This window comes from Kogia breviceps, chromosome 6 (assembly GCF_026419965.1).
Source record: "Kogia breviceps isolate mKogBre1 chromosome 6, mKogBre1 haplotype 1, whole genome shotgun sequence".
Classification (NCBI taxonomy): domain Eukaryota; kingdom Metazoa; phylum Chordata; class Mammalia; order Artiodactyla; family Physeteridae; genus Kogia; species Kogia breviceps.
This window is the reverse complement of record NC_081315.1, coordinates 56,091,601-56,114,805: the sequence shown is the minus strand read 5'-3', so window position 1 is coordinate 56,114,805 and position 23,205 is coordinate 56,091,601. Positions and strand designations below refer to the sequence as shown.

The 23,205-nt window shown below is 37.7% G+C and overlaps 1 protein-coding gene across 1 annotated transcript; it reads right to left on the bottom strand.

Moving 5' to 3' along the window:
• Positions 1–2,774: 2,774 nt before the first annotated feature.
• On the bottom strand, positions 2,775–22,800 carry EREG (epiregulin). Its single transcript, XM_059065915.2, has 5 exons — positions 22,367–22,800; positions 9,903–9,989; positions 7,799–7,922; positions 7,027–7,176; positions 2,775–5,356 (listed from the first exon to the last, which is right to left on the bottom strand). Exons 1-5 carry the CDS (start codon positions 22,413–22,415, stop codon positions 5,275–5,277), a joined length of 492 nt encoding a protein of 163 aa, XP_058921898.1. The 5' UTR covers positions 22,416–22,800; the 3' UTR covers positions 2,775–5,274.
• Positions 22,801–23,205: the final 405 nt, after the last annotated feature.

The following is a 23,205-nucleotide window of genomic DNA, read 5'->3' as shown; positions in this document are numbered from 1 at the left end:
TTAGAGACAAGCAAAAGCTAAGATTATTCCTGATTATTCTTCCATTTGAAATGTCCTACAGACCCTCCTTTGCTTATCAAAGTCCTGTCAATCTTCCAAGTCAAGTTAAAGTCTCACTTCCTCAATAAAAGCTTCCCCATTGACATCACCTTTCTCTAAATTGTTTGATCTGTTACTATTTAGTATCTATGGTGGACTTCTGTTGTTTGCTTGTTCAGAATTCATTTATTCTTCCTCTAGTAATAGCTCTCTGATTTTCCTCTGTGGTAAAAATTTCTCCCATTAGATACAAATTTGGTGGCTTTTCAGCTACAATGTACTGGTCGCCTGGCCAAGAGGTGAGCCTGTGATCCCAGCTAAGTAATCAGAAGCTGTCTCCCTTGAGCACATGCAGCCAAGAACTAAAAATAGTTGGAGTTCACACCTTCTAGAAGCAGTGCACTGCTAACTAAATCACTAGAACTTCTCTGATTCTTTGGCTTTTATTTTAATTCTATCGAACCCCCTATATCTTTCTCACAAATTTCTTCTTGGTTAAGCGAGAGTCATTTTTGTTCCCTAAAAACCAAAGAACTCTAACTACTAAAGCCTTGCATTATTCTTTATATGTCCCCATAACTTCAAATTCCTCTTCTAAGTTTCTTGAAAACCACAGTACATTTTATACTTCTTTTGAATACTCTATACCCTTTATATATTACTAGATACAAAAAAAGGATTTTCAATAAATATTGATTGACTGATTCATAAACTATTAATTTTTATCATTTTTTCCCAGAATGTGAATTATTCCTGATGGCAAGTTGAGGGCCAGGAATATGACATGTATTTCCTTGCTATCTATCCTTCCATCCAGAGAAAAAGAGAGTAAATAGAAAATCATTGCTCCCTTCTGATAGATTGACTGGAAAAGTCACCATTCCACTGATATTTTAATGTATATTTTCTATATTTCCAATGAGTCTAACCACACCCTTACCCAAAGCTTTGTATCATCCTGTCACATGGCCTCCATTTCGCATGTGTTGGATCCATTAACAATACCTGCATTATATTAGCTTCGGCTGTGCTTATTTCTTAATAGGCACATGGCACTGCAGGCTCATACAAAATTTTTGGAAGACTTTTCCCAAATATTTCTCTGAATTAAATAAACTGAATGTCGTACCTGTGTTTGGTTTTATATGATGGGTATTTACCATTAGCTGGTTATCAGACAGGATTTTTTAAAAAGATCCATATTTTATGTCTCCTCCTTAATGAATCCATGTTTGGATCCTAATGAACAGCACTTATGTTTTATAATGTCTGTGACCATTTGGGGAGAAACATGTTCTAGAATTGACCAAATACAGGGCCTACAGTTTCTTCTTTTAAAAAAATTGTGATATTCGAAGTCTGGTTTTCTGGAATTTTTTTTCCTTCTGCATAATGCCTTCAAAATGGCCAATTCTGTCACTGTTGTAAAAAGTTTAGGGTAATCCTCTCTGAAATCACTTGAAAGTGAGCCATTCTGCACCTTCCAGAGGATGATACCAGATTTTTGGCCTGAGATACAAGGATGGAGTTGAATTTAATTGAATGGAAACATTGTGGAAGGAAGGACTTTTTAGGGGACTGTCAGTTATTGAACATGCTATGTTTTAATGTCCAGTGTATATCCAAGTGGATGGGTAGTTTGATAGGTCATTGGATAATGAAGTTTGGAAATCAGGGAAAGTATCTAGCCTAGGAATAATCAGTATATAGATGGCTATTAAAGGCAGAAGACTATGAAATAAAGAAGGGAGTGGATACACAGAGAAAAAGTTCTGAAATTGAGATCTGGGGGCACTCCAGCATTTACAAATCAGTGGTGGGGGATGGAAGATATTAAGGAAGATCCAGCATGAGACTGAAAACAGGTGGAAAACCAGATGAGTGTGACATCCTGTAAGCTGAGTGAGAAGTGTTTCAAGGAGTTCTTTTCCTTAATTAACCCTCTGGGTTCTCAGACTTTCAAATAGAGTCGGTCTGATGGTTCTGTGAGATCCCAAGAATTTCATTTTACAGGAATTTCTGTTTCTCCCTCACAAAATTCCAAACAAAATCTCAGACTAACTCCACATGATGGTTTGTTCTGCTGCCCTGACATGGCCAGGGCCATGGTAGAATCGGGGATCAGAAGACCTTGTTTCTCATGCCAGCTTCATCTTTTACTACCACTGTGACCCTGGACAAATTGGTTTACCTCCTTGGAAAATGGTCATAGCTATGCCTCCCTGCCCTATCCACAGGCTAGTGAAGTGGTCCAAGGAGCTAATAAATGGGCAAAGTACTCTACAGCTTTTGAAGCATGTACTTCAGAAGCCATTACTGTGATGGAGGCTCAGAGGAATGCTGTTTCCTGCTCTGAAGGCTTGGGAAAGCCAAGCCTCTTGGTTGGCAGATGCTGAGGGAATCATAGGATATGCTTCTGGCTGATGTGTCCTTCCAAAAGTTATTTCTCAATAGGATATTTATTCTTTTCAGAAATATTTTTTTAAATACTCTTTAAAAATATTCTTTTAAAAAAATACTAACCCCCAGAATTTTATAATTAATGTGATTCCTTATATTTCAAAGAGATTCTTCACTATGGTAGGCCATAAAATGTGATAAATTTATATAATGCTTTCCCAAACTAAAGCCATATGTCTTTATGTCTAAACACATTATAGTCCTGTCACTGCTTTTAAGCCCTTTAATGTAGTATGGAATAAAAGAAAAACAAAACAAAAAGAAAGAAAGAGACTAAACTTATCAGTGACATTTTTAATGCAAGGTGTTTCATTTTTATCTTTCAATTTTGTTTTTTCCAGTTTCCAACAAAAATAAATAAAAATTAATAATATCTTGTAAAGTATCTATATTGTCCTTCAATATCTTAAGGTACACTATTATCAAAGCTGATATTGAACACAAACAAATTGATACAATTCAGTACTCTGATAAAATTCATTGTCAAATAAGTTACTTTAAACTGCATGCGATACAACTTTATGTTCCATGGCATCTTTAATATAAACTGTATACCAAAATGGCTCTTCAAACTTAAAAAGTGCAATTACAGAGTGCAAAAAAAGCAGAGAGAAACTCACTATCTTACATTTAATCTCATCCAGTTTGAATAACAGGTATGTTTTAGATAAAATTATTCTTCAGTCAAAACATTAAAATGTTTTAGTAGAAAAAAATCAGAAAGTATTGGGCAGCAAATTAAACACATTTTTTCCAAAAGTCTACTGATGACTATTGCAGCAAAAACGGCAAAATGGATCAGACATAAGTTTTTTAAGACTGCATTATTGAATTCAACAGAAATTAGAAGCTAGTATCATGTATTTGCTACATAAAAATTGATTTGATACCTCACGGCAGTTGAATTTAGCTAATTCTCCTCTCAAGGACTCAAAAATAAAAATCTGTCCTACCAGTGCACCATTTCTCCCCTTGCATTGACTTTGGCAGAGAGATAAGAGCAAAAGAATGTCCAAAACAATAGTTAAAAAAAAAGTAGCATTTGATTGTATTTTAAATATTTAATATATTACACAAATCTTAATTATGAGGTTATATCTTTAGTACCAATCTTAGAACTTTACTTCTTTGGTTATAGAGTATGTCTACTTGGTTACTTTGTGGCCTTGGTGGGAAGCCACAAACTATGGATTTATGCATTGGATTTGCATTTATTCTCAGTATGGTGGGTATAGATAGCGCTTTCTAGAAATATATACAGTGAGAAATCTGTAAAATAAGAAGATAGACTAAATGTGAGTGAGCCAAAATGTTTCCATTGTTTGTAGGAAACATGAGTTGCTAGCAATCTTTTTTTTTTTAGCAATCATTTTTTTATGTTTGTTCAGCATCAACCTCATTAAAACAATTATTTTTTTACTAATATTCTCCCATAAAAGCAATCTGTCATACTTTTATAATTTAATATGCATTTATAAATAAAAATTTAACTTTTACAGGGGTTAGTTTTTAAATAAAGATTTAAAAACACCCCAAACTATTATTTACAATTAGTTATGTAATATGAATTGAGATGCATAAGATAAACCAATATGACTCCATTTTGTAACAAAATAAATGGATTGCAGCTGATTTCTTGGTTAGTCAATAAATTTTCTTTGAAGCAATCAAGGTCACTCAAAATATGCAGACCTCCTTTACATACAGTAGATGTCAATAAGTATGTGTAGGATTTAAAATGTATTTTTACACAGCACATTTGACTTCAGCTGTATTAGTGGGAAACAGAAATATCCTTTTAGATCTCTTTAGACCGTATATAGAATTATTGTCTTATATCACACTTTAAAATAATAATTAGTCCATCAAATTTTGGACTATGATTTAATCTTAGAATTCTTCAGCCAAGTCCCTACAGAAATAAATACTCTTGAAAAGAAGCACAGATTTTGGCTTCATGTGTGGATTTCTGTAATTGCCTCATGAGAAGTTACCTAGCATAAATGTCATACTAAAAAAAAGAACATTGTGAAGCTATAAATTATCTACTATTTACATAAAAGATGGTATAAAATTAAGTTCTCAGTTCATTTTCTTAAGGAGAATCTGTTAGATGGATGACTAGTATACGTAGGAGTTGTGGTTGAGAATAGGGAATTGTGCACCTTCTCCCCAGGCAGACAAACAGTGAGTTATAGCTAAGGATGTGTGTGGAGGGAGCAGAGCCCTCCAGGGTTTAGTTTGTTTCAAATAAGTAGTGTTTAGCACGTGATCTATATTTGCTTCTCCCCGATACCCACAGCATTAGTGTTTTGACACATGGCACAGTGGTACTAACTCATACATCAGACTATGATATAGTCAAACCAACTATCATTGATTTGAGGAGTAGAAATATATACTTATTAAATTGATCTGACCATGTATTTAGGCTTACAGAAACCTGTCACTTGCTGACACGTCCTGAACAATGAACTGGGCATTGCTCACTTATGCATTGTACAGCAGGCAAAAAAGCTTTCAATAAAGCATTTAGCCCAGGAAATGCTTTCTTACAAAAATATCCATTTTCTTTCTATAGTAAATATTTGTGTACATTATACATTAGCAAACAGTCTGTCAAAAATAAAACAAAAATAAAAACTCTTCTTAGTATATTAAAATACATCATTGTTGACTTAACACATGACCTCACATAAATATTATTAATAAAATAGAAATATTAACATAACCAGGTATGCAGTGCATCCCTGCCCGTAAGCTTAATGGCACCATTCAGACTTGTGGCAATGCTGGATCCCCTGAGGTCACTCTTTCATATTCCGTCTTTGGTTCTTTACTTTTTCGATTTCTGTACCTAGAAATATTCAGAAAATAAACCGTTAACACTGAAGTTAACAGTAATAGTATGAAAGTATGTTAACAAAAGAAACAAATATATGGACGCTAAAGGTACATTAGCATAGTGTTTCCAAAATGACAGAGGTGCATAGGTTTAGGCTGGATGCTAGAGAAGAAGGAGAGAGGAAGGGGTAGTTTCTCTGAACAAATAATTTTGGAAGGAAATGGTGAAATGCTGTTAAAGGACTTCTCAAAGGCTTTCACATGATCATGAAAATTGTAAAATTCCAGGAGAGCATGTGACCATGTTTAATCCTGGTCTGTTTTATCCTTTTTTTCCCCCTCTGTTCTTTCTTTCCTTTCCTTTCCTGTTTTTTCTTTCTTTCCTTTCCTTTCCTTTTTCTTTCTTTCTTTCTTTGTTTCTTTCTTTTCTTTCTTTCTCTCTCTCTCTCTCTTTCTTTCTCTCTCTTTTTCTTTCTTCCTTCCTTCCTTCTTTCCTCTTTCTTTCTTTCTTTTTCTTTCTTTCTTTCTTTCTTTCCTTCATTCTACCCATCACATTGATATAATGCTATCATCAATAACAAAGAAAATAAATCGGGCATTTATTAAGTGACTGACAATGTTCTAAATGCTATATATCCATTATTTATTTTATCCTCACACTTACCATTATCATCCTCATTTTACAGATGAAGAAAATGAAGTACAAATGGGTTACATAACCTGGTCAAGTTCTCCCAGCTAGGATTCATAAATCTATCGCGATTCAGAATCTTCATTCACTCATTCATTAAAGCTATCTTCCTAATATTTTGAGTTCATTTTCTACCCATTTTGAAGATGAAGCATGTAGCCTTAAGGAAACTGCATAATGTTTTTGCTTAGTGGAAGAACATGATTAGAAAAACCTTTGTTTAGCCTTGATTTAGCTACTTGTCAACTAGATGAGCCAGGACATGTCAATTTACTTCTCTGGATCTTACTTTCCCATCTTTATAAAAGAAAGGATTGTAGTCAAAGACCTTTCAGGTGCATTTCAGTTTTAATAATATTCAGTTATGTGATCATAACCTATTTAAAAGGCATTATAACTTGGTGAATACTTAGACTCAAGCATGGACCAAATAAATTTAATCTTATAAAATTAACACTTTTGGAGCTTCAAAAGTAGGACTGCATTACTGTCAGCAAAAATAAAATAAAATTCACTCAAATCTACACTGAAAAATCTGCACTACTTCCAAAATAAGAAGGATTTCATGGAGGCATTTTAAAGGCAGCTATTATTAACTAAGTCATTCTATTCCTATACCCTGGTCCGAAGCCTAAAAAATGGCCAATCTGATATACTGTCAGTAGCTCAGTGCCCACTCTATATTTTCTCAGTTATCAGCATATATCAGTACAGCGTTGTACATGAAGATGGAGGGTTGAAGATGGAATTTTGGGGGACTGACATGAACCAATATTTAAAAGTTAGCTCTTATAATTATCTGGACACTCGTTTCTACTAGTCCAGATGTTCCGCTGCTAAAACTTCTTTATAAATATTGTTAGTGCAGAGTCTATCTTATCCCACTAAATAATACTTTGCCATATTTTTACCCAGTTTGTAAGTGTGGATTGTATACAGGTAATTTACAAAAGCAGAGTGTTTAAAAAAACAAAACAAAAACACTGGCTTACCATCTGCAGAAATAGTATACAGAGCCAGCAACTGTGACGAGGAACAAGATAACAAGAATCACAGTCAAAGCCACATATTCTTTGCTCAGAGGTTTTTGGACAGTTAAAAAGAAGTGCTCACATCGGACACCAGTGTAACCCACTTCACACCTAAAGGACAATGCAAGAGAAAGATAAGTTATTTAAGAAAGAAATCATGGTTCTGAATTAGTTTTGTAAGAGCTAATCTTACAATGTAATGCAAGATGGTGACAAGGTTTGCCAAAAGTTGTAAAGATGAATTCAAAGACTGACCTTAAAGCTGGCCCAACTTGGATAAAAGAGGCCCACACTGCTCTCAAGCTCAACTGCTGTATTAGAATGATAGTCTGGTTCAACTGCCAGGGTGGCCGACAATGGTGGTTTGTAAGTTTGAATTGCTTTTTGTCTAAGTCAGTGGAATCGATTCTTATAACAATGGCTGATATATAAGTCCAGATTAAAGGCTAAGCTACTACTGTGGTAAGTGTGAGACGAAGGCATGTGAAGCCCTCCCCATTCTGCAGCCCTGAAGCATCCGTACAATTTGATAACTGCTGTTTGTTCTACTATTTGTTCCCTAACTTAAAAAAAAAACTCACTCAATAAAGTTTCTAATAGTACATATAAACTGCATGCTAATTATAAACGGCAGCCCATGGAAACAATAGAGTAATTATTACAAAAATTAAAAAGAGAGAGAATGAGGGGTTTTTAAAAAACTGTTTTTGTTTGCTTGTATTTGGCATATTACCTGCAGTGATGTTCACTCATGTCTACCAGGTAGATGCACTGTCCATGAAAACAGTAGCCGTTCATGTCAGAGCTACACTTTGATATTGACACTTGAGCCACACGTGGATTATCTTCTGTCTGAACTGTGAAAGAAATAGAAAGTGGAATATAGTCTGTTGCTTTCTTTGAAGAATTAATCACCCTTTCATAATAGTAACCACTAAGCTACTGGAACAAAGCAGCGCAGGTATTTTCAGGACAAAATGCCACTCTAGGTGTCACGCTCTCTAGCCCAATAAACAAACACTGGACCCCCAAAGGAATATGGCCAACAGGCTAAACAAAACAAAATAAAACCTGGGGGTAAAATTCTCAAACGACAATGTTTAAGGATAGAAAAGGTAAGCTGAAGACACACACACACACACAAATCATGATCCTTCACAGTTATTCACTTATCCAAACAAAGTGTGTATAATTTTTTCAAATCTCAAAATAATTCTGACATTCATTACTCCCAAAGCAATTGCAAACTGAATCCATTAATTAATTTAAGAGAACTTAAATTTATAGTGGGTTTTAAGCCAGCAAGGTTTGTTTTGGTGTGCATTCCCAAACTTTCAGGTTCGGGAAATCAATCACAGTCTCTAACGATGAGACCTGGACATGAACTAGACAAACCTTGAGTTATAAATGCCTCGGTTACACAAATACAACAATGAAAATAGTAGCCTCTTTAGAATAGTGCTGCAATCTACACATAAAATTCACTTTAGAACGTTTTAATTACTAAAATGTGAAGGATCTTTATGAAATAACCAAACAAATCATCTTGATTGTTGATACTCTTGTTCAAATAGCCAAAAATAGGGCGTGAAGCACACCAAACCTCTAGAGAGCATAAAGAGGAAGGACAAGAAAGGAGGTGAAGTTGTTTCAGGAAATACTCTGGTTCCTCAGAAAAACTCTGGACTTAATAACTCAGAGTGAATATAAAGCATCTCTCTCTCTCTCTTTTTTTTGGTGCCTGGGCGCTATTACTTTTATTTTTTAAATTTAAATTTTTTTTTTTAACTGGAGTATAGTTGCTTTACAGTGTTGTGTTAGTTTCTGCTGTACAACGAAGTGAATCAGCTATAAAGCAGATCTCTCTTTTTTTTTTTTGAGGTACTCGGGGCTCTCGCTGCTGTGGCCTCTCCCGTTGCGGAGCACAGGCTCCGGACGCACAGGCTCAGCGGCCATGGCTCACGGGCCCAGCCGCTCCGCGGCATGTGGGATCTTCCAGGACCCAGGCACGAACTCGTGTCCCCTGCATCGTCAGGCGGACTCTCAACCACTGCGCCACCAGGGAAGCCCCTAGATCTCTCTTGAACGACATTCAGAGTACTCTGGGCCCCAAAGAAAAGACCATGCACCACTTATCTTTGTAACCCTATGCCTAAGCACGGTGTTTAGCATGTATTAAGTAATCTGTAGATTTTTCTGAATGAATGCTGTAACTCAAAATAAAAGACATCATTTGCTCCTTTTACAAAAAATAACAACAAAATATATTGACTGTCTACTGTGTACAAAGTTTAAATTTTCCTGTTTTGCCTGGGATCTAACTCCTCACAATAGTTTCTCAGCGATGCTCTGAAATGGCCAAAGGGAACTTGATTTCCTTTGTTCTCTATCTCTTTAAGATCAAATCTTTATATATATAACTAGGTGCTCAGTCCCTCTGACTCCAGTTATTCCTTTATATAATTTTTCCAGATCGCTAGTTCACTGGGTTCTTTTGTTAATACAACAGCTATTTCCCCCCCCTTTTTCCCCACTATCACATAATTATAGTCTTTGAGCTACATTTAAGAATGTGTAATTCTGGGCTTCCCTGGTGGCACAGTGGTTGAGAGTCCGCCTGCCGATGCAGGGGACACGGGTTCGTGCCCCGGTCCGGGAAGATCCCACATGCCGCGGAGCAGCTGGGACCGTGAGCCATGGCCGCTGAGCCTGCGCATCCGGAGCCTGTGCTCCGCAACGGGAGAGGCCACAACAGTGAGAGGCCCGCGTACCGAAAAAAAAAAAAAAAAAAAAGAATGTGTAATTCTTTGATGCAACACTGACAAAACTGGGCTTACCTAAAGCTGTGCAGTTATCTTCCGACTCTCCTGGGATACATGAAGGAATCACAGTTGTACTGAGAACTGCTTGTAGAAGATGGAAACCTATTTATGGAGAAAAATCAAATATCTAACTAATGCTTCAAGGAAAGAAACCTTAACCAGATTTCCACATAATTACAGTATTTATAAAATTCTTTTAATTATTTCAAGAATTTGATCCTTCAAAACCATAAAAAAAATAATTCATGGAAACAGGCATATCATTGAACACAAATGAACCCCCAGCTCTTCTGTCCAAGGGTAAAAGCCCTGGCATTACATTCAGAGTTACAGATTTGACCGACTCTCAACATTTCACAGTAACCTTTTCAAAGACCTGATTTTAAAGATTGATTTCTTAAGAAGCTTAGCAATTGGAAAATTGGAAAATTTCCACAGTTTTACTTCATGATGTGTTCAGAGCAATGCTCCAAGGTAGAAACTATTACAAAGAAGGCTTCAAATAAAACTCGGCTTCTATGTATGGTCACAACTAAACAGGACTCTCAACCTAAGATACATCAGTTGTTGATTTAAGTATCTAAGTTACTCTTTGCATTACACATTAAAATCCACTTTAATGAATAAAATGTAATCTAAGTAAAGTCAAAATATATCTTATCTAATATGGAAAGGAGCACACATGCTAGATGAACCACACTGTGCCCAAGAATCCAGTTTCTGTCAGCCCAGTAAGAGTTTAAACAAGGCGTTTCATGGTGTTTCTTCACTGAAAAGATAAATGTTGGGAAATAGGCACCAGAATGATTCAAGTAGTTTTCTGAATTGCATAGAAAGAATAAGAGAATCCTTTTAATTGCACGGATGCTGACTGAAGAGAGTTTTACTCTTCTTAGGAGTCATGTAGTTGCTCTTCACTCTTCCAGGCTATATGAGTAACTGTTATATAAGAAACATTACTCGTGATGGTGATAGTAGTAGGTAGCAGTTAACATTTCTTGCCCATGGTGGGCATGGTTCTACCCTCCTTACCTATACTATCTAATTTAATCCGCTCAGTGACTCTTTGAAGAAGATACTACTGTTCTCCCCATTAGACATATGAGAGAACTGAGTTAAGTAACTTTCCCAAGAGTACATAACAATGTTGTTAATGGGCTGCATTACAGAATCTGGCAACAGGCAATAATACTAGAGTATAATGGACATCACAGGGAACAAACGCAGATAAATGTAACTGAAGCACAGTATTCAACCCCATAAGGAGGCAACAAGGTATGTGGAAAGGCAATCTGGGAGAAAACGTGAGCTATGTAATTTTGGACAAATTAATTAAATTCTCTGGATCTCCATTTTCCCTAGTTTATAGAGTTTTGGGGAGAATTAAATGAAATTATATTTTTCGGAAACATCTAACATACCAGAGACTCATGAATGTTCCATGCCACTCAACATCTAGCCTCTGGTTTTAGCAGTTGTATATGTGGGTAGTGCCCTCTACTGGTCTATAACAATGTTATAAATCTCTCTGTACTTTGGTATTTTAAAGGATAATTAATCCATGTAATAAATAATTTTATTTTTTCACAATCAGAGGAGGTATGTATATGTTAAGCAAATTGCATATGATTTGGGTAAAACTAAAATTAAAAACTAAACTACACATAAGCATCGGAATTTGCAATTTCTTAATGTTTCAAACTTGACACATAACAATCCTGTGAAGTAGTTATTAGCCCCAAACCTCAGTGTTAAATTACATGTCTGGTCCAAGACCAATTATCTAGTGACCATAGAAGATAAGAGTTAGGAGTCCATCTTTGGACATCAAGCCTCATAACCTCTCAGTGATTTGGAAATATCTTTTGTAAAGTTTAGAACTATCTCCTCCCCACTCCATAGTTCTCCTACAATATAAATGATGTTTAATTGCTCTTATTGGGGAAAAAAAAAGCTTCTTTCTTAAATGACAAAAAAATGGCTAAAGTTTGGATTCCATTGTCAGTTGAACAGAGATGGAAAAGGATAACTTTGTCCACGTAGCTTTCTAGGGTGAATTAGCTAGATTCTCATCCAAGCCAATTTTGTTCTACTTCTCAATATAATTTTGCCATACCCTTCTACTATTGAAGAATTACCCCCCTTTAATTTATACAGTCTGCTCAACACAAAGTGGAGTTCTAGATGTGTGTTTTTATATCCCTGACACTGCTATGTCTACATGCTTCTTCAACTAAAGGGAGGAGATATTACCGATTCTCCCACTGCAAAAGGGCCATTGTGCTGCACATTTCTCTCTTTGCAAGGGATCGTTTCTTCATCCTTTGCAGAAATCAGATACTAGCCTTTCCTGTTCAGAATTGCTTACAAATGCAACCTGCGACTATTATAGAATCCAGCTAATTGCTTTGAGGTGTTGTTTATTAGTCTTTTTCTTTTCTCTCAAAGATTTTTTGTATTGTTAGTTTTTCCACTGTTGGAAACGTTGTTGCAGTTAGGCCACAAGTGAAATATTTGCCTTTGTGAATTAAAGAATATTCAGGGCAGGGCATGCCTCCACAAAAACTGGGCTGTCCTAACCTATGACACTGTCTTGGACATAGTCCATCGCTCAGGATGGTTTCTGTGAGACTTGGTACATTAATCCAACATTTGGGTATTTTACAGATGGAATTGTAAATAATTTTAAATGCTATTCTCAAATGAAAGTGTTTACACTACAGTTCCATCATAGATGCATGTAGCCAATAAACTATCAAAACTGTTTCTCAACTGTGCGTTCAGCTACACAGCTCTATTGCCTAAAAGCAGTGGTTCTCAAGTTTTTCTCAACCTCACCTCTGGCCCAGGGCTTTGCAAAATGGGGTAGAGGAGTAAGTGGGAATGATCAAAAGATTGAAAAAGTCCACCCATGGAGAATTTTGATATCTAGCACCCTGTCACCCTTATAAATCACTACTCATTAAAGTCATACAGGGAAGGAATAGATGCTAAAGTCCTATCCATATATTTCCTTAATCTTTCCGTTGTTCATGACTTTAGTGTTATTTGAACATAATGATCTCTCTGTAATTCAAATGCAAATCTTATATTTGAGTTTTCAATCTTGACCATGGGTTCCTGCTCAGAAAATAATTCCCTGTGATATTAAAGATTTTAGATAGGGTCAGTGTGTCAGAAAACATCTGGTAGCAAGCTCTGCATTGGTAACTTAAGATACAGAGGAATTCCTCACTAAATGATAATCTGTAAACTCAAAACTGGCCATTGGAACTTCTGTTTCAATAATGTTATGAAAACAAAACTCCCTTTGGAGGCCATTATTTCTGTCAAATTTCCAGATGGATTTCAGTAATCTAAAGCTCACCTGTTCATGTCTCTACCTTCATCTTTCAGAGGTTTCCGTGAAACCTCAAATGTGCCAGCAGGAAGTGACACCGGTGACTCACAGGATATATATCACCTCTACTCCGTGAGTCAGGGCCGAGCCTACACCTTACACGATACTGGGGACAGCTCATGGGAGCGGTTGAGTACCATCACCCCAGTGGGGGGAGCACTAAATGTCATGGTCCTTGGGGCACTAAGTAAGAAGTGCTTGTCTGATAGTCAGGAGGAATGCCAGATGTAGAAAGCACCCTTTTTATTGTATATGGTTTCTTTTGTCCTTGCTTCCTTATGGCCACACTGTGGGCCATTTTGAAGGAGGCTGAGATTTGGTGACTGGCTGACCAAGCCTATTCCTCAATAATCAATTGCAATTCTCAGAGCTAAAATGGTTTTCCTGAATAACAATCAAGCAAATAAAAACGACCCAAAATAAAATGAGATAGGTTACAGAATGAAAAGAATGCACCTTATTTTCCCAATTTCACCTTTTAGGCTATTTAGACTGGAACAGCAAATTCATAATGAATCATAGTATTTGCCCAACCCCAAAACAGGCAGCAAAATCTGCTTTGTTCACACTTTTGCTGTGGTCACATGCCTACCTATTTATGGACTGTTAGTTTTCTACCTTCTTCCAGGGCAGTCTGTAATTTTAGGATTTGTCTGTAACATAGTAGGCTTGTTAGGTCTTGTATACTTTCAAGGAGTGAATATGCCTTTACCACTTCCAGATGCCTTTCTGCCTCAAATCCACTATTAAAGTCCTGCTCCACTTCGTTAAAATAACTGTAAACTATCACATCAGACACTGAAAATAACTATTGTCAGTACTTTCTAGTAACAGCCTATGTTTTTAGAAAATAGAATATATATATCATAATATATATCTATATATCATAAATCTTGCTTCCTGCCAGCAATCATTTTCTTCCTACAGTTTTTCAACATTAACCTTATCACTAAGCTTCATTAAAGTAAAAGCCAACAACGATTTGAGATAAAAACAGGATAACAGGGTGAAACCAGAGGTTGATATAATAATGGGTTACAAATAAGTCTTTAAGTTTGAGTTTCAAATATAGCCATAAGATTTTCCTTGTCAAGTGTCAAGAAAAGATTTAATACGCCATGTTTTTCAGTTCAGAGACATTAAACTCTTCAATTTTGGTAGTAATTTCTAAATCATATTTCAAAGTGCTCATATATTTTAGTGATCATACAATACTATACTTAATGCTCTCATAATGCAGGAGAAATTGTATCAACTATTGTATAAAGGATACAATTTGTACTAATCTGGGTGTTTTGGAATTTTGTGACTAAAAGCTCTAAATATGGAAATTGCCCCTCTTAAAACCAAATATTCATCTCTATAGTAGATCATTTCAAATGATCTACTGAAACTGTATTTTTTTTTCTTTAAGATAATGTTACACAGGAGGGTCTTTTTAGAACCTTTTCTGTCTTCACTCCCTTCCATCATGCTTCTCACACTATCCCTATTGATCCAATTCAGAAATTTAAATTACCATCACATTATTGTCTCCAAAAAATCTTCTAAAGGAGCAACAGTTTGGATTATAAGTGTTTGTCATTTGCCTTTTTTCATTATGGTCATATTGTGTACTACAGCTTTGAAAACTTAACGACATTTTTAGAAGCATATTGTCTATCATTTCATTCATTCTTTATAGAAGCCTATTGCCAAAAACGAATTTGAAAAAGGCAGAGTTTTAATCAGTAAGCATCAAAAAGAAAGAGGAGAAAATGAGTACATAAAAGATAATTTTAAAAGCCTTAAAGTTAATTACACTTCATTCCGAGAATCTGTGTAATGCACCTAGCATAATGGAAGGTGCTAAGAAATTTTATTTTGTGAAAATATATTTTTTTGGTTAACACTGGAGACTTCAACTTTCGTGAGAAGCACAAGCTCATCTGTAGTATGATGGTAGGGTGGGAATGGCTTAATTATACTTGATAAATGGGAAAGAAGAGCAGCTTAGCTCTCTTATACTTACTTTTAGTAACTACATGTCTCTAAGAATGTTTGTTCAATAAATATCTACTGAGATTTTTCTATATGCAAGATACTGAACGAGCTGCTGAAAGGAAAACTGATGCAAAGGACATTGCTCCTGTTCTAACTAGAGTTAATGAGGCTAGACTCTAGGTGGTGGCGAGAGAAAGAGAGAATTCATAGATGATACCAAGTTTCTGGCCAGAAAATACCAAGGAAGGTGGTGCCATTAAAAGAGTCGATAACATAGGCAGGACAGCAGGTTTGTGGTGGCATCTGCAGCTAGTAGACATGAAGGAGGACATAGTGAGAGAAGGAATTTGAGTTTTTAGTTCATATATCATCTATTTATATTTATGAGGCACTTGGGAAAACACATCTTGAGTAAAACAGTAAGAATGGAGTTGATGGAGTCTATTTGAAAATCATATGAGGAAATATCACCTTTAAAGGCATAGGAGTCATTCAAATGTTCCAAGGGAAACAGTATGCAATGGAAAATAATAGAACTTTGGGAAATAGGTGATAAGGAGTGGATAGAAATGGCCAAGGAATTTGGGGAAAAAAGGAAGTTCAGTCTTGCGGGAGTCAAGAGAGCAGAGTTACAAAAGGAGGCATTGGGTGGTCAGCAATGCAATGATTGAAGAAAGTATGAGTGACTCCATCATAAATAAGATTCATCATTATTCAGGGAAAATAGTGTTAAAATCAGCAATAAAAATTGCTAAGTTGATTTTTTTAACACTAGAATTGGTTTTATATTTGCATCCAGCTTACCATTAATATGAATTTTATTTGTCTTGGTAACTCAAGCACTGATTACTCAAACTGTGAATTATGAGTGGCAATGTGTTATAGCAATGGAAAACACATTAGCTAATGCTTCTCACCCTGGAGTAATTTTGTCAACCAGGGACACTGAGCAATGTCTGGAGACATTTTTGGTTGTCACAACTCAGGGTGGGTGGGGTGCTACTGACATCTAGTGGGTAGAGACCAGGATTGCTGCTAAACACCCTGCAATGCATAGGACAGTCCACAACAAAGAATTATCCAGTCTATAACGTAAATAGACCCAAGGCTGAAAAACCCTGCAGTAGACCCGTGAGGTATGGAGTCTAGTTCTAGCTCAGATACTAAGTTTATCCCTCTGAAGCTAGGTTTCCTTGTCTCTGAAAATAGCACCTAGGCTTGGGGTGGAGTGGAAGCGGAGATGGAATTTAGATTACTCTAAGTTTCCATTCCTTTATAAAACAATACTTTTGTTTTTCTCACTGACTATCCATCATTCAGTCATATCACTGCCCGACCTCTCTCTTTCTCTCTCACACACACATGCACACACACACTGTGATATACTTAAATTTTGTTAGGCATACCATCAGTGAATACAGACTACATTAAGAGATAGAAATAGGAAAAATAGGGAAGAAAAGGTATTCCACTTTATTATTAAATATAACTGAATTTTCAAAAACTATTGCTCAGCCATAATATTTTGCTTCTCAAGTACATTTTCAAAGAGCAGCCGATTGAGTCAAAACATAGTGCTGAGAACTCTAAATAAAGTACCATTCTAATCACCCATCCAACAACATTTATTGAGCGATTAACGTAAGTCGGTTACAATGTGAACGATAAAAGATAAGTACAGTACCAGTTAGGAGAGACAGGGCCAGGTACACACTTACAGTGTGATGTGAAAAGGGTAGGACCGAAGGATTCAGAGGTATGCAAAGGGGTGGGGGGAAGATTGCACATTTATTTTCCAGTGGTGAGGGAAAGATGAAAGGGGCTATCAGAGAAGGCTTGATCTTTTCTTCAGTCTTAAAGGATGAGGGGAACTTTCACCGAACGTGAAGAGTGAGTTGGGCGCATACACAGCAGACGATACAGCATATTCATAAATGGAGACTTACACTCTGGGTAACTCACTTCTTTTTCAGTCTGTTTTCTCATTTGTAAACTGGGAATAGGAACACTTTTCCTGGCTAAAAGGGAGTTGTTATAAAGATCAAATGAGGCATTTTTCTAAAAGAGCACTTGCTGCTACTGATAACAGCTCTAATTTCAAAAGGGTTTTTTATTATTTTAATATGATATTTATAATGTCTGTATATAATAACCTGACAACATAGTTATTATGATCTCCATTTTACAGATGACAAAACTGAGGCTCAAAGACGAATAAATCCTTCCAAAAGTATGAAATAAAAGAACTGGGGTGTGAAACCTATACTCTATTTTTTTTTTAAAACATCTTTATTGGAGTATAACTGTTTTACAATAGTGTGTTAGTTTCTGCTTTATCACAAAGTGAATCAGTTATACATATACATATGTTCCCATATCTCTTCCCTCTTGCATCACCCTCCCTATCCCACCCCTCAAGGTGGTCACAAAGCACAGAGCTGATCTCCCTGTGCTATGCAGCAGCTACCCACTAGCTATCTAATTTACATTTGGTAGTGTATATATGTCCCTGCCACTCTCTCAGTTGGTCACAGCTTACCCTTCCCCCTCCCCATATCCTCAGGTCCATGTTCTAGTAGGTCTCTGTTTTATCCCCATCCTATCACTAATCTCTTCATGACATTTTTTTTCTTAGATTCCATATATATGTGTTAGCATACGGTATTTGTTTTTCTCCTTCTGACTTACTTCACTCTGTATGACAGACTCTAGGTCTATCCACCTCATTACAAATAACTCAGTTTCATTTCTTTTTATGGCTGAGTAATATTCCATTGTATATATGTGCCACATCTTCTTTATCCATTCATCTGTTGATGGACACTTAGGTTGCTTCCATGTCCTGGCTATCGTAAATAGAGCTGCAATGAACATTTTGGTACATGACTCTTTGAATTATGGTTTTCTCAGGGTATATGCCCAGTAGTGGGATTGCTGGGTCGTATGGTAGTTCTATTTGTAGTTTTTTAAGGAACCTCCATACTGTTCTCCATAGAGGCTGTATCAATTTACATTCCCATCAGCAGTGCAAGAGAAACCTATATTCTATATACTATGTCTCGTGATTCAAAACTATACAGTTTGACTAACATACCATTGTAAAGCAATTATACTCCAATAAAAACGTTTAAAAAAATATAGTTTGACACATACGTGTGTGTATACATAAACATATACATATATATGTGTATATATATATATATACACACACATATATTTATACATATATATGAGGAACAGAGGTTTTTCCCCTTATCCTGAGGACTTTCAAGAGGATTTGTATTTAACTCACTTTCATGCCTCAAATTTAAAATTCAGGATTTTTGACCTAAGTAATTAAGGGTTAACATTTTTTTTCTGGACAATTATCAAGTTGTCTTGTGTGTTATAAATAGTATTCTAGTTAATTAAATCATTACTTTAACCTAGAATGTCACTGAACCTTTATTTGCCCTATAACCAGACATGGTTATAGGTTATAACCATGGTTATAACCAGACTCTTACATAAACGGCATTGCCAGAGGACACTGAGTCTGTCGCATTACTTCATTTTTCCAAAGGTTCCAGAATTGCCATACCAAGGCAATGGTTGTCAGGGTGCTCCTCCCTGAGGACCTCTCCTATTACAGCTCTAGGGAGTCTTCCCATTGTCTTCTGAAGGAATGTGCTCAACAGTAGTTACAGCCGTATGCATTAGACAATTTGTATAGGCCTATATTCAGAGGCCTTAACTTATAGTCTCTTTAAAAAGGATTTCTTACTTGACATTTGCATCTCCTGGGTGATTATTAACCAGGAAATGGGAGATTCTTGGGCAAAAATGAACAGAAGACATTCAAATTCAATTTTTCCAAAGTGATTATGTGAATATTGCACTTTTTTTAAACCAGAGAAGTATGTCTATTTCCGCACTGTTAATAGAAGTGTGCTGTAGATTCTAACTTGATCCCTTATCAATACTACATTCAATTCACAATATTGTGAATGATCCAGGGAACAAAAAGGATGTGGGTTTCCTTCTCCTTGATTGCTTTACTTCCTGTACATCTAGGAAAGTATAAAAATAAAAACAAAGGCCTCAGTCAACTGATGTCAATGATGGCTTCATAATAAAAGTCATTTCCTGGGTATTAAAAATGCTGAATATAGGTTAAGCAAAAATTTAACATATTTCAGCCGAGCTTAAGGAAATAATTGTATCTTTTCTGTGCCTGATTTTGAGTGATACCATACAGTACCATTTTTGCATAAATACCAGTCCCCATAACAGATTCTAAGCCCTGGGGTATTCCCCAGACTACTCTGGAACTTCTCTATTAGAACCTGTTACTTTTATTATGCTTCTTATAACTCTGAGAACCTCTGGCTCTTTACACATTGCTCCAGAATGACCTTGACATTTGCCATCTCTAAATCCTTGTAAGGTACCTGACTTCACTGAGCCTCAGTTTCTTCATTTGTCAAACTGGTCTAAACATACCTACCTCCTATAGTGTTTTAAGGAGCAAAGGAGATGATACGTGGAGAACACCTAACACACGACATGGTGGGCTCACAGGAGACATTTGGTAACTGTTAGCTCCCTTCCCGGCTCCTGGATTTGGGCCTCAGTGCTGAACCACACACCCCAATTGCCCACGTTGTTTATGTGGCAAGATGATGCAGAAGGCAGCTAGAATACCTGGACCAAAACCCAGACCAAAACCTATGATGTGTCATCTCAGGTTGTGCCAGCACCAGGCAGCTCGTAAACTCTCAGGGTCAAAAGAAAAAGATCTGAGGTGAGCCATTGCCTCATTGAGATCCGCGCCTCTCAGGTTTCAAGAAAGAATGTTTTATTCTGCTCAATTCTCTGTCATTGTGCAATGAAGTGGACATCAATTTTCTTGGATCTGTCATTCAGGCACACGCTCAAAAGCCCATTTGGGTATCAATGAACATGTCTGACTTTTAGATCAAGAGCCCCTAAACATTAATTGCAGAACTCAAGAGAAAAATTTCTCCTCTTCATCCTGCAACAATCAAAGATTAGAAATGATAATTTAACTCTAAAATTATATATTATTTAGAATGCATTATCTAGTTTGAGGTATCTCAACCCTTTTACTTAACACTGAGTAAGCTAAAAGTGCCAGCAAACCTGGGTGCGAACTTTTTCAGTGTAGCTTTGCTTTTCTGTGGGACACCGGGTAATAGTTTCCCCATATATAAAGCAAGAACATCAATATCAAATATTTATAAAATATAAAGGTAACCAAATGATTGTGGGGTGTGTGTAGCGATTTAAATCTGCATGTGTTGGAGACAGAGGATGGAAATGAAAGTGTCTGTATTTTTTCCACAGATATAAATACATGTGAATTCCACAAAAAAAGCGATAATAAAATGTTTGCTGAAATCTAAAATAACTGTTTTCTTCTTTTGAAGGCTAGACATTTGGGAAAAGTATTTCTAGGTAATCTTTTGTTTGGGGGGAAAATGGCAATTTCAGAAGTAACAGGTGGCCTTGCCTTTTTTCCATGAGCTTTGGAATAAGACTATTGAACTTGCATACCTGAATAGAGTACAGAGATATGATATAGAACTTCAAACAGGAACTTTCCTAGTGGCAGGGAAATATCTAAACAAACTGGGAAAACAGAAACTGACTTAGCTCATTTGGAAATGGGCTTGGCAGCTGATGAAATAGGTGAGCTATAATTAAGTAATGCAACAAAGGAGTTAAGCACTTTTATGGCAACAAAAAACACATATGCTAGGTAGGTAGTAACCAGGTTATTCAGAGGCTCTTGCTGTCTCAAATTAGCATATTCAATGAGTGGCCCAGAACAGACACCTGCATTGTTCAGAGCAAACTTACAGGTGGAAAAATAAGTGCTAAGCTATTCTGATCTCTAGGTTTATTTCTAACTTTAGGAAGACTGTCACCTTTGTAAATTCATTCTTTTCACGGAGACTTCAAAACAAAGATAGCAAAGCCACATTATTTACTGAGAACCTTCTAGCACGTCGTTCTTAGTACAGTTTTGGTAGAAACCACAGATCCAGTTTCCACCTATGTCCTTGAAGTTGGACAAGTAAGTTATTACAACTATGCAGAGTATGCATTTCATTAGGTTTCCCAACCCGTAAGATAAGGCGTGTCGAAATAATAATTGAACTGTCATCCTGCACAGGTAGAGTGAGTTAGGGGAATTCGCCTCATTGCAACTCCAGAAAAAAAGCGAGATTGGCAACCTTTATTTCCTTATTAAAATTTTCATATACAGCTCCAAATTCCTCTCTAAGTTTAGGAATTCGCAATATATATTTTTAAACCAGGAAAGCTAAAGACTTTTTTTCCCTGTCCACAAGAACTAAATTATCTCAAATAAGAAGACAAGCATTAAAGGACGCTCAGCCATTACAGAGTACAAGGGTGCAAGTCGCAGCGAGCGAAAAGAGCCCGACCAGCCCAAGGGCGGGGGGAACCGAAAGCAGCAGGTGTTGGCGTCCAAGGGCCTCCAGGAGCACCCGGACCTGCACGTGTCCCTCCCGCTCCGGGTACGCAAACAGCCTTTTCATTCTCTGGAGCTTCAGCGAAGCTGGCACCGCCGCACGCCGACGCCCCCAGACGCTTAACCCAGCTTGATTTAGAAAACTGAAGCCAAGACAGGAGGAACAGCGTTTCTTTCCAAAAGGTCTTTCCTAGGCGCGGGTCTTGTCCCTACTCCCGCCTCCTTTCCCCGCCCCCAGCCCGGCTTTCTCCTGTCTTTTGGATTTCTAGAACTGTCAGGTTTTCAAAAGGAAACAAACTAACAAACCCGAAATCTTTTCAACTTTTTATTTCGCCTAATACGGAGCTATATTACTTCATGCAGAACACACAGACCACGTTCATCTATCCGTGCAAGGTATTTTTAACACCAGCCCCTTCCCCTACCCCACCCTCCTCCATCACCCGCTGGAGGGAAAGACGGGCTCGCCTAACGAGAGACGTCGTTCGAAACGGAGTACACTTGAGTCTGGTGGAAAGCGCGGTACTTGTCAAAGGACAGCTGCCCCGGGGCCGCCTCAGTCTCGTCTTCCGCGGCGGGAAGGGGCGGGGGACTCACCCAGGCAGAGCAGCGGCGCGGGGACCCAGCCGGCACGGCGCGGCTCCATCCTCCTCCCCGCGTCAGCGTGTGCGGGGGCAGGCGTGGCCTAAGCGGCGGGGCTGCGGCGGCGGCGGCGGGCGCTGCGGGAGCTGCGGGGACCACGCGTCGGCAGCTTTTCCCTCCGACACCCGGCCTGTAGGGTAAGTGAGCTCCACAGCCCCGCGCCGAGACCTTTATAAGTACGGGGAGGGGCCTGGGGACTGAGGACTAACTAGCGTGTCCGGAGTTTCATAATCGCCCCCGGGGGAGGAGTGGCCGGAGGACTGTCCGGATGTCATCCTCCCTCTCTGAACACCTGCGAGTGGCTGAGGAATGAACAATGCTCTTCGGGTGAGCCGGGGACTCCTCCCCAAACTTTTGCAGCTCCTTCTTGGGCTCATGCGGGCGGAGGTAGGGAGCGTGGACCAGAAGGGTTGGTTTGCCCTGTGGGACCACCTGCTGGGTAGTGGGCGGTTTTAGTTGCTCTGGGTGACAGGCGTAACTTGAGTCAGCCAGTCTTCCAGCCAGGGCTGGAGTTCCCAGTACGTGCATTTGGAGAGCTGTGTGTGTGTAAGTGACTTACGGACGTTCTTGAAACTTGTCAGTGGCTCAAGGAGTTTCTTTGTGTTTACACCCACCACTGCCCAGAGTTGCTTTTCGTGTCTACACCTTCTTTCGAAGCCCCTCGGTTTCCTACATGGTACAGGCATTTATGGCTTCAAAATCTAGTGATTATGAAGAAATAATCATAATTATTTCTTCATAATCATCATTTCTTCCCCTAAATGATGTTTTCCCCCATCCATCAGCCTGCTGCT

What these genes read in the sequence shown, in the direction of transcription:
- EREG (XM_059065915.2), bottom strand. Translation starts at nt 22,415, where the DNA reads ATGGAGCCGCGCCGTGCCGGCTGGGTCCCCGCGCCGCTGCTCTGCCTG. An exon ending in AGATAACTGCACAGCTTTAG is followed by an intron (nt 7,923 to 9,902) that starts GTAAGCCCAGTT and finishes TTTCTTTCACAG; the next exon opens with TTCAGACAGAAGATAATCCA. An exon ending in GTATACTATTTCTGCAGATG is followed by an intron (nt 5,357 to 7,026) that starts GTAAGCCAGTGT and finishes GAATATTTCTAG; the next exon opens with GTACAGAAATCGAAAAAGTA.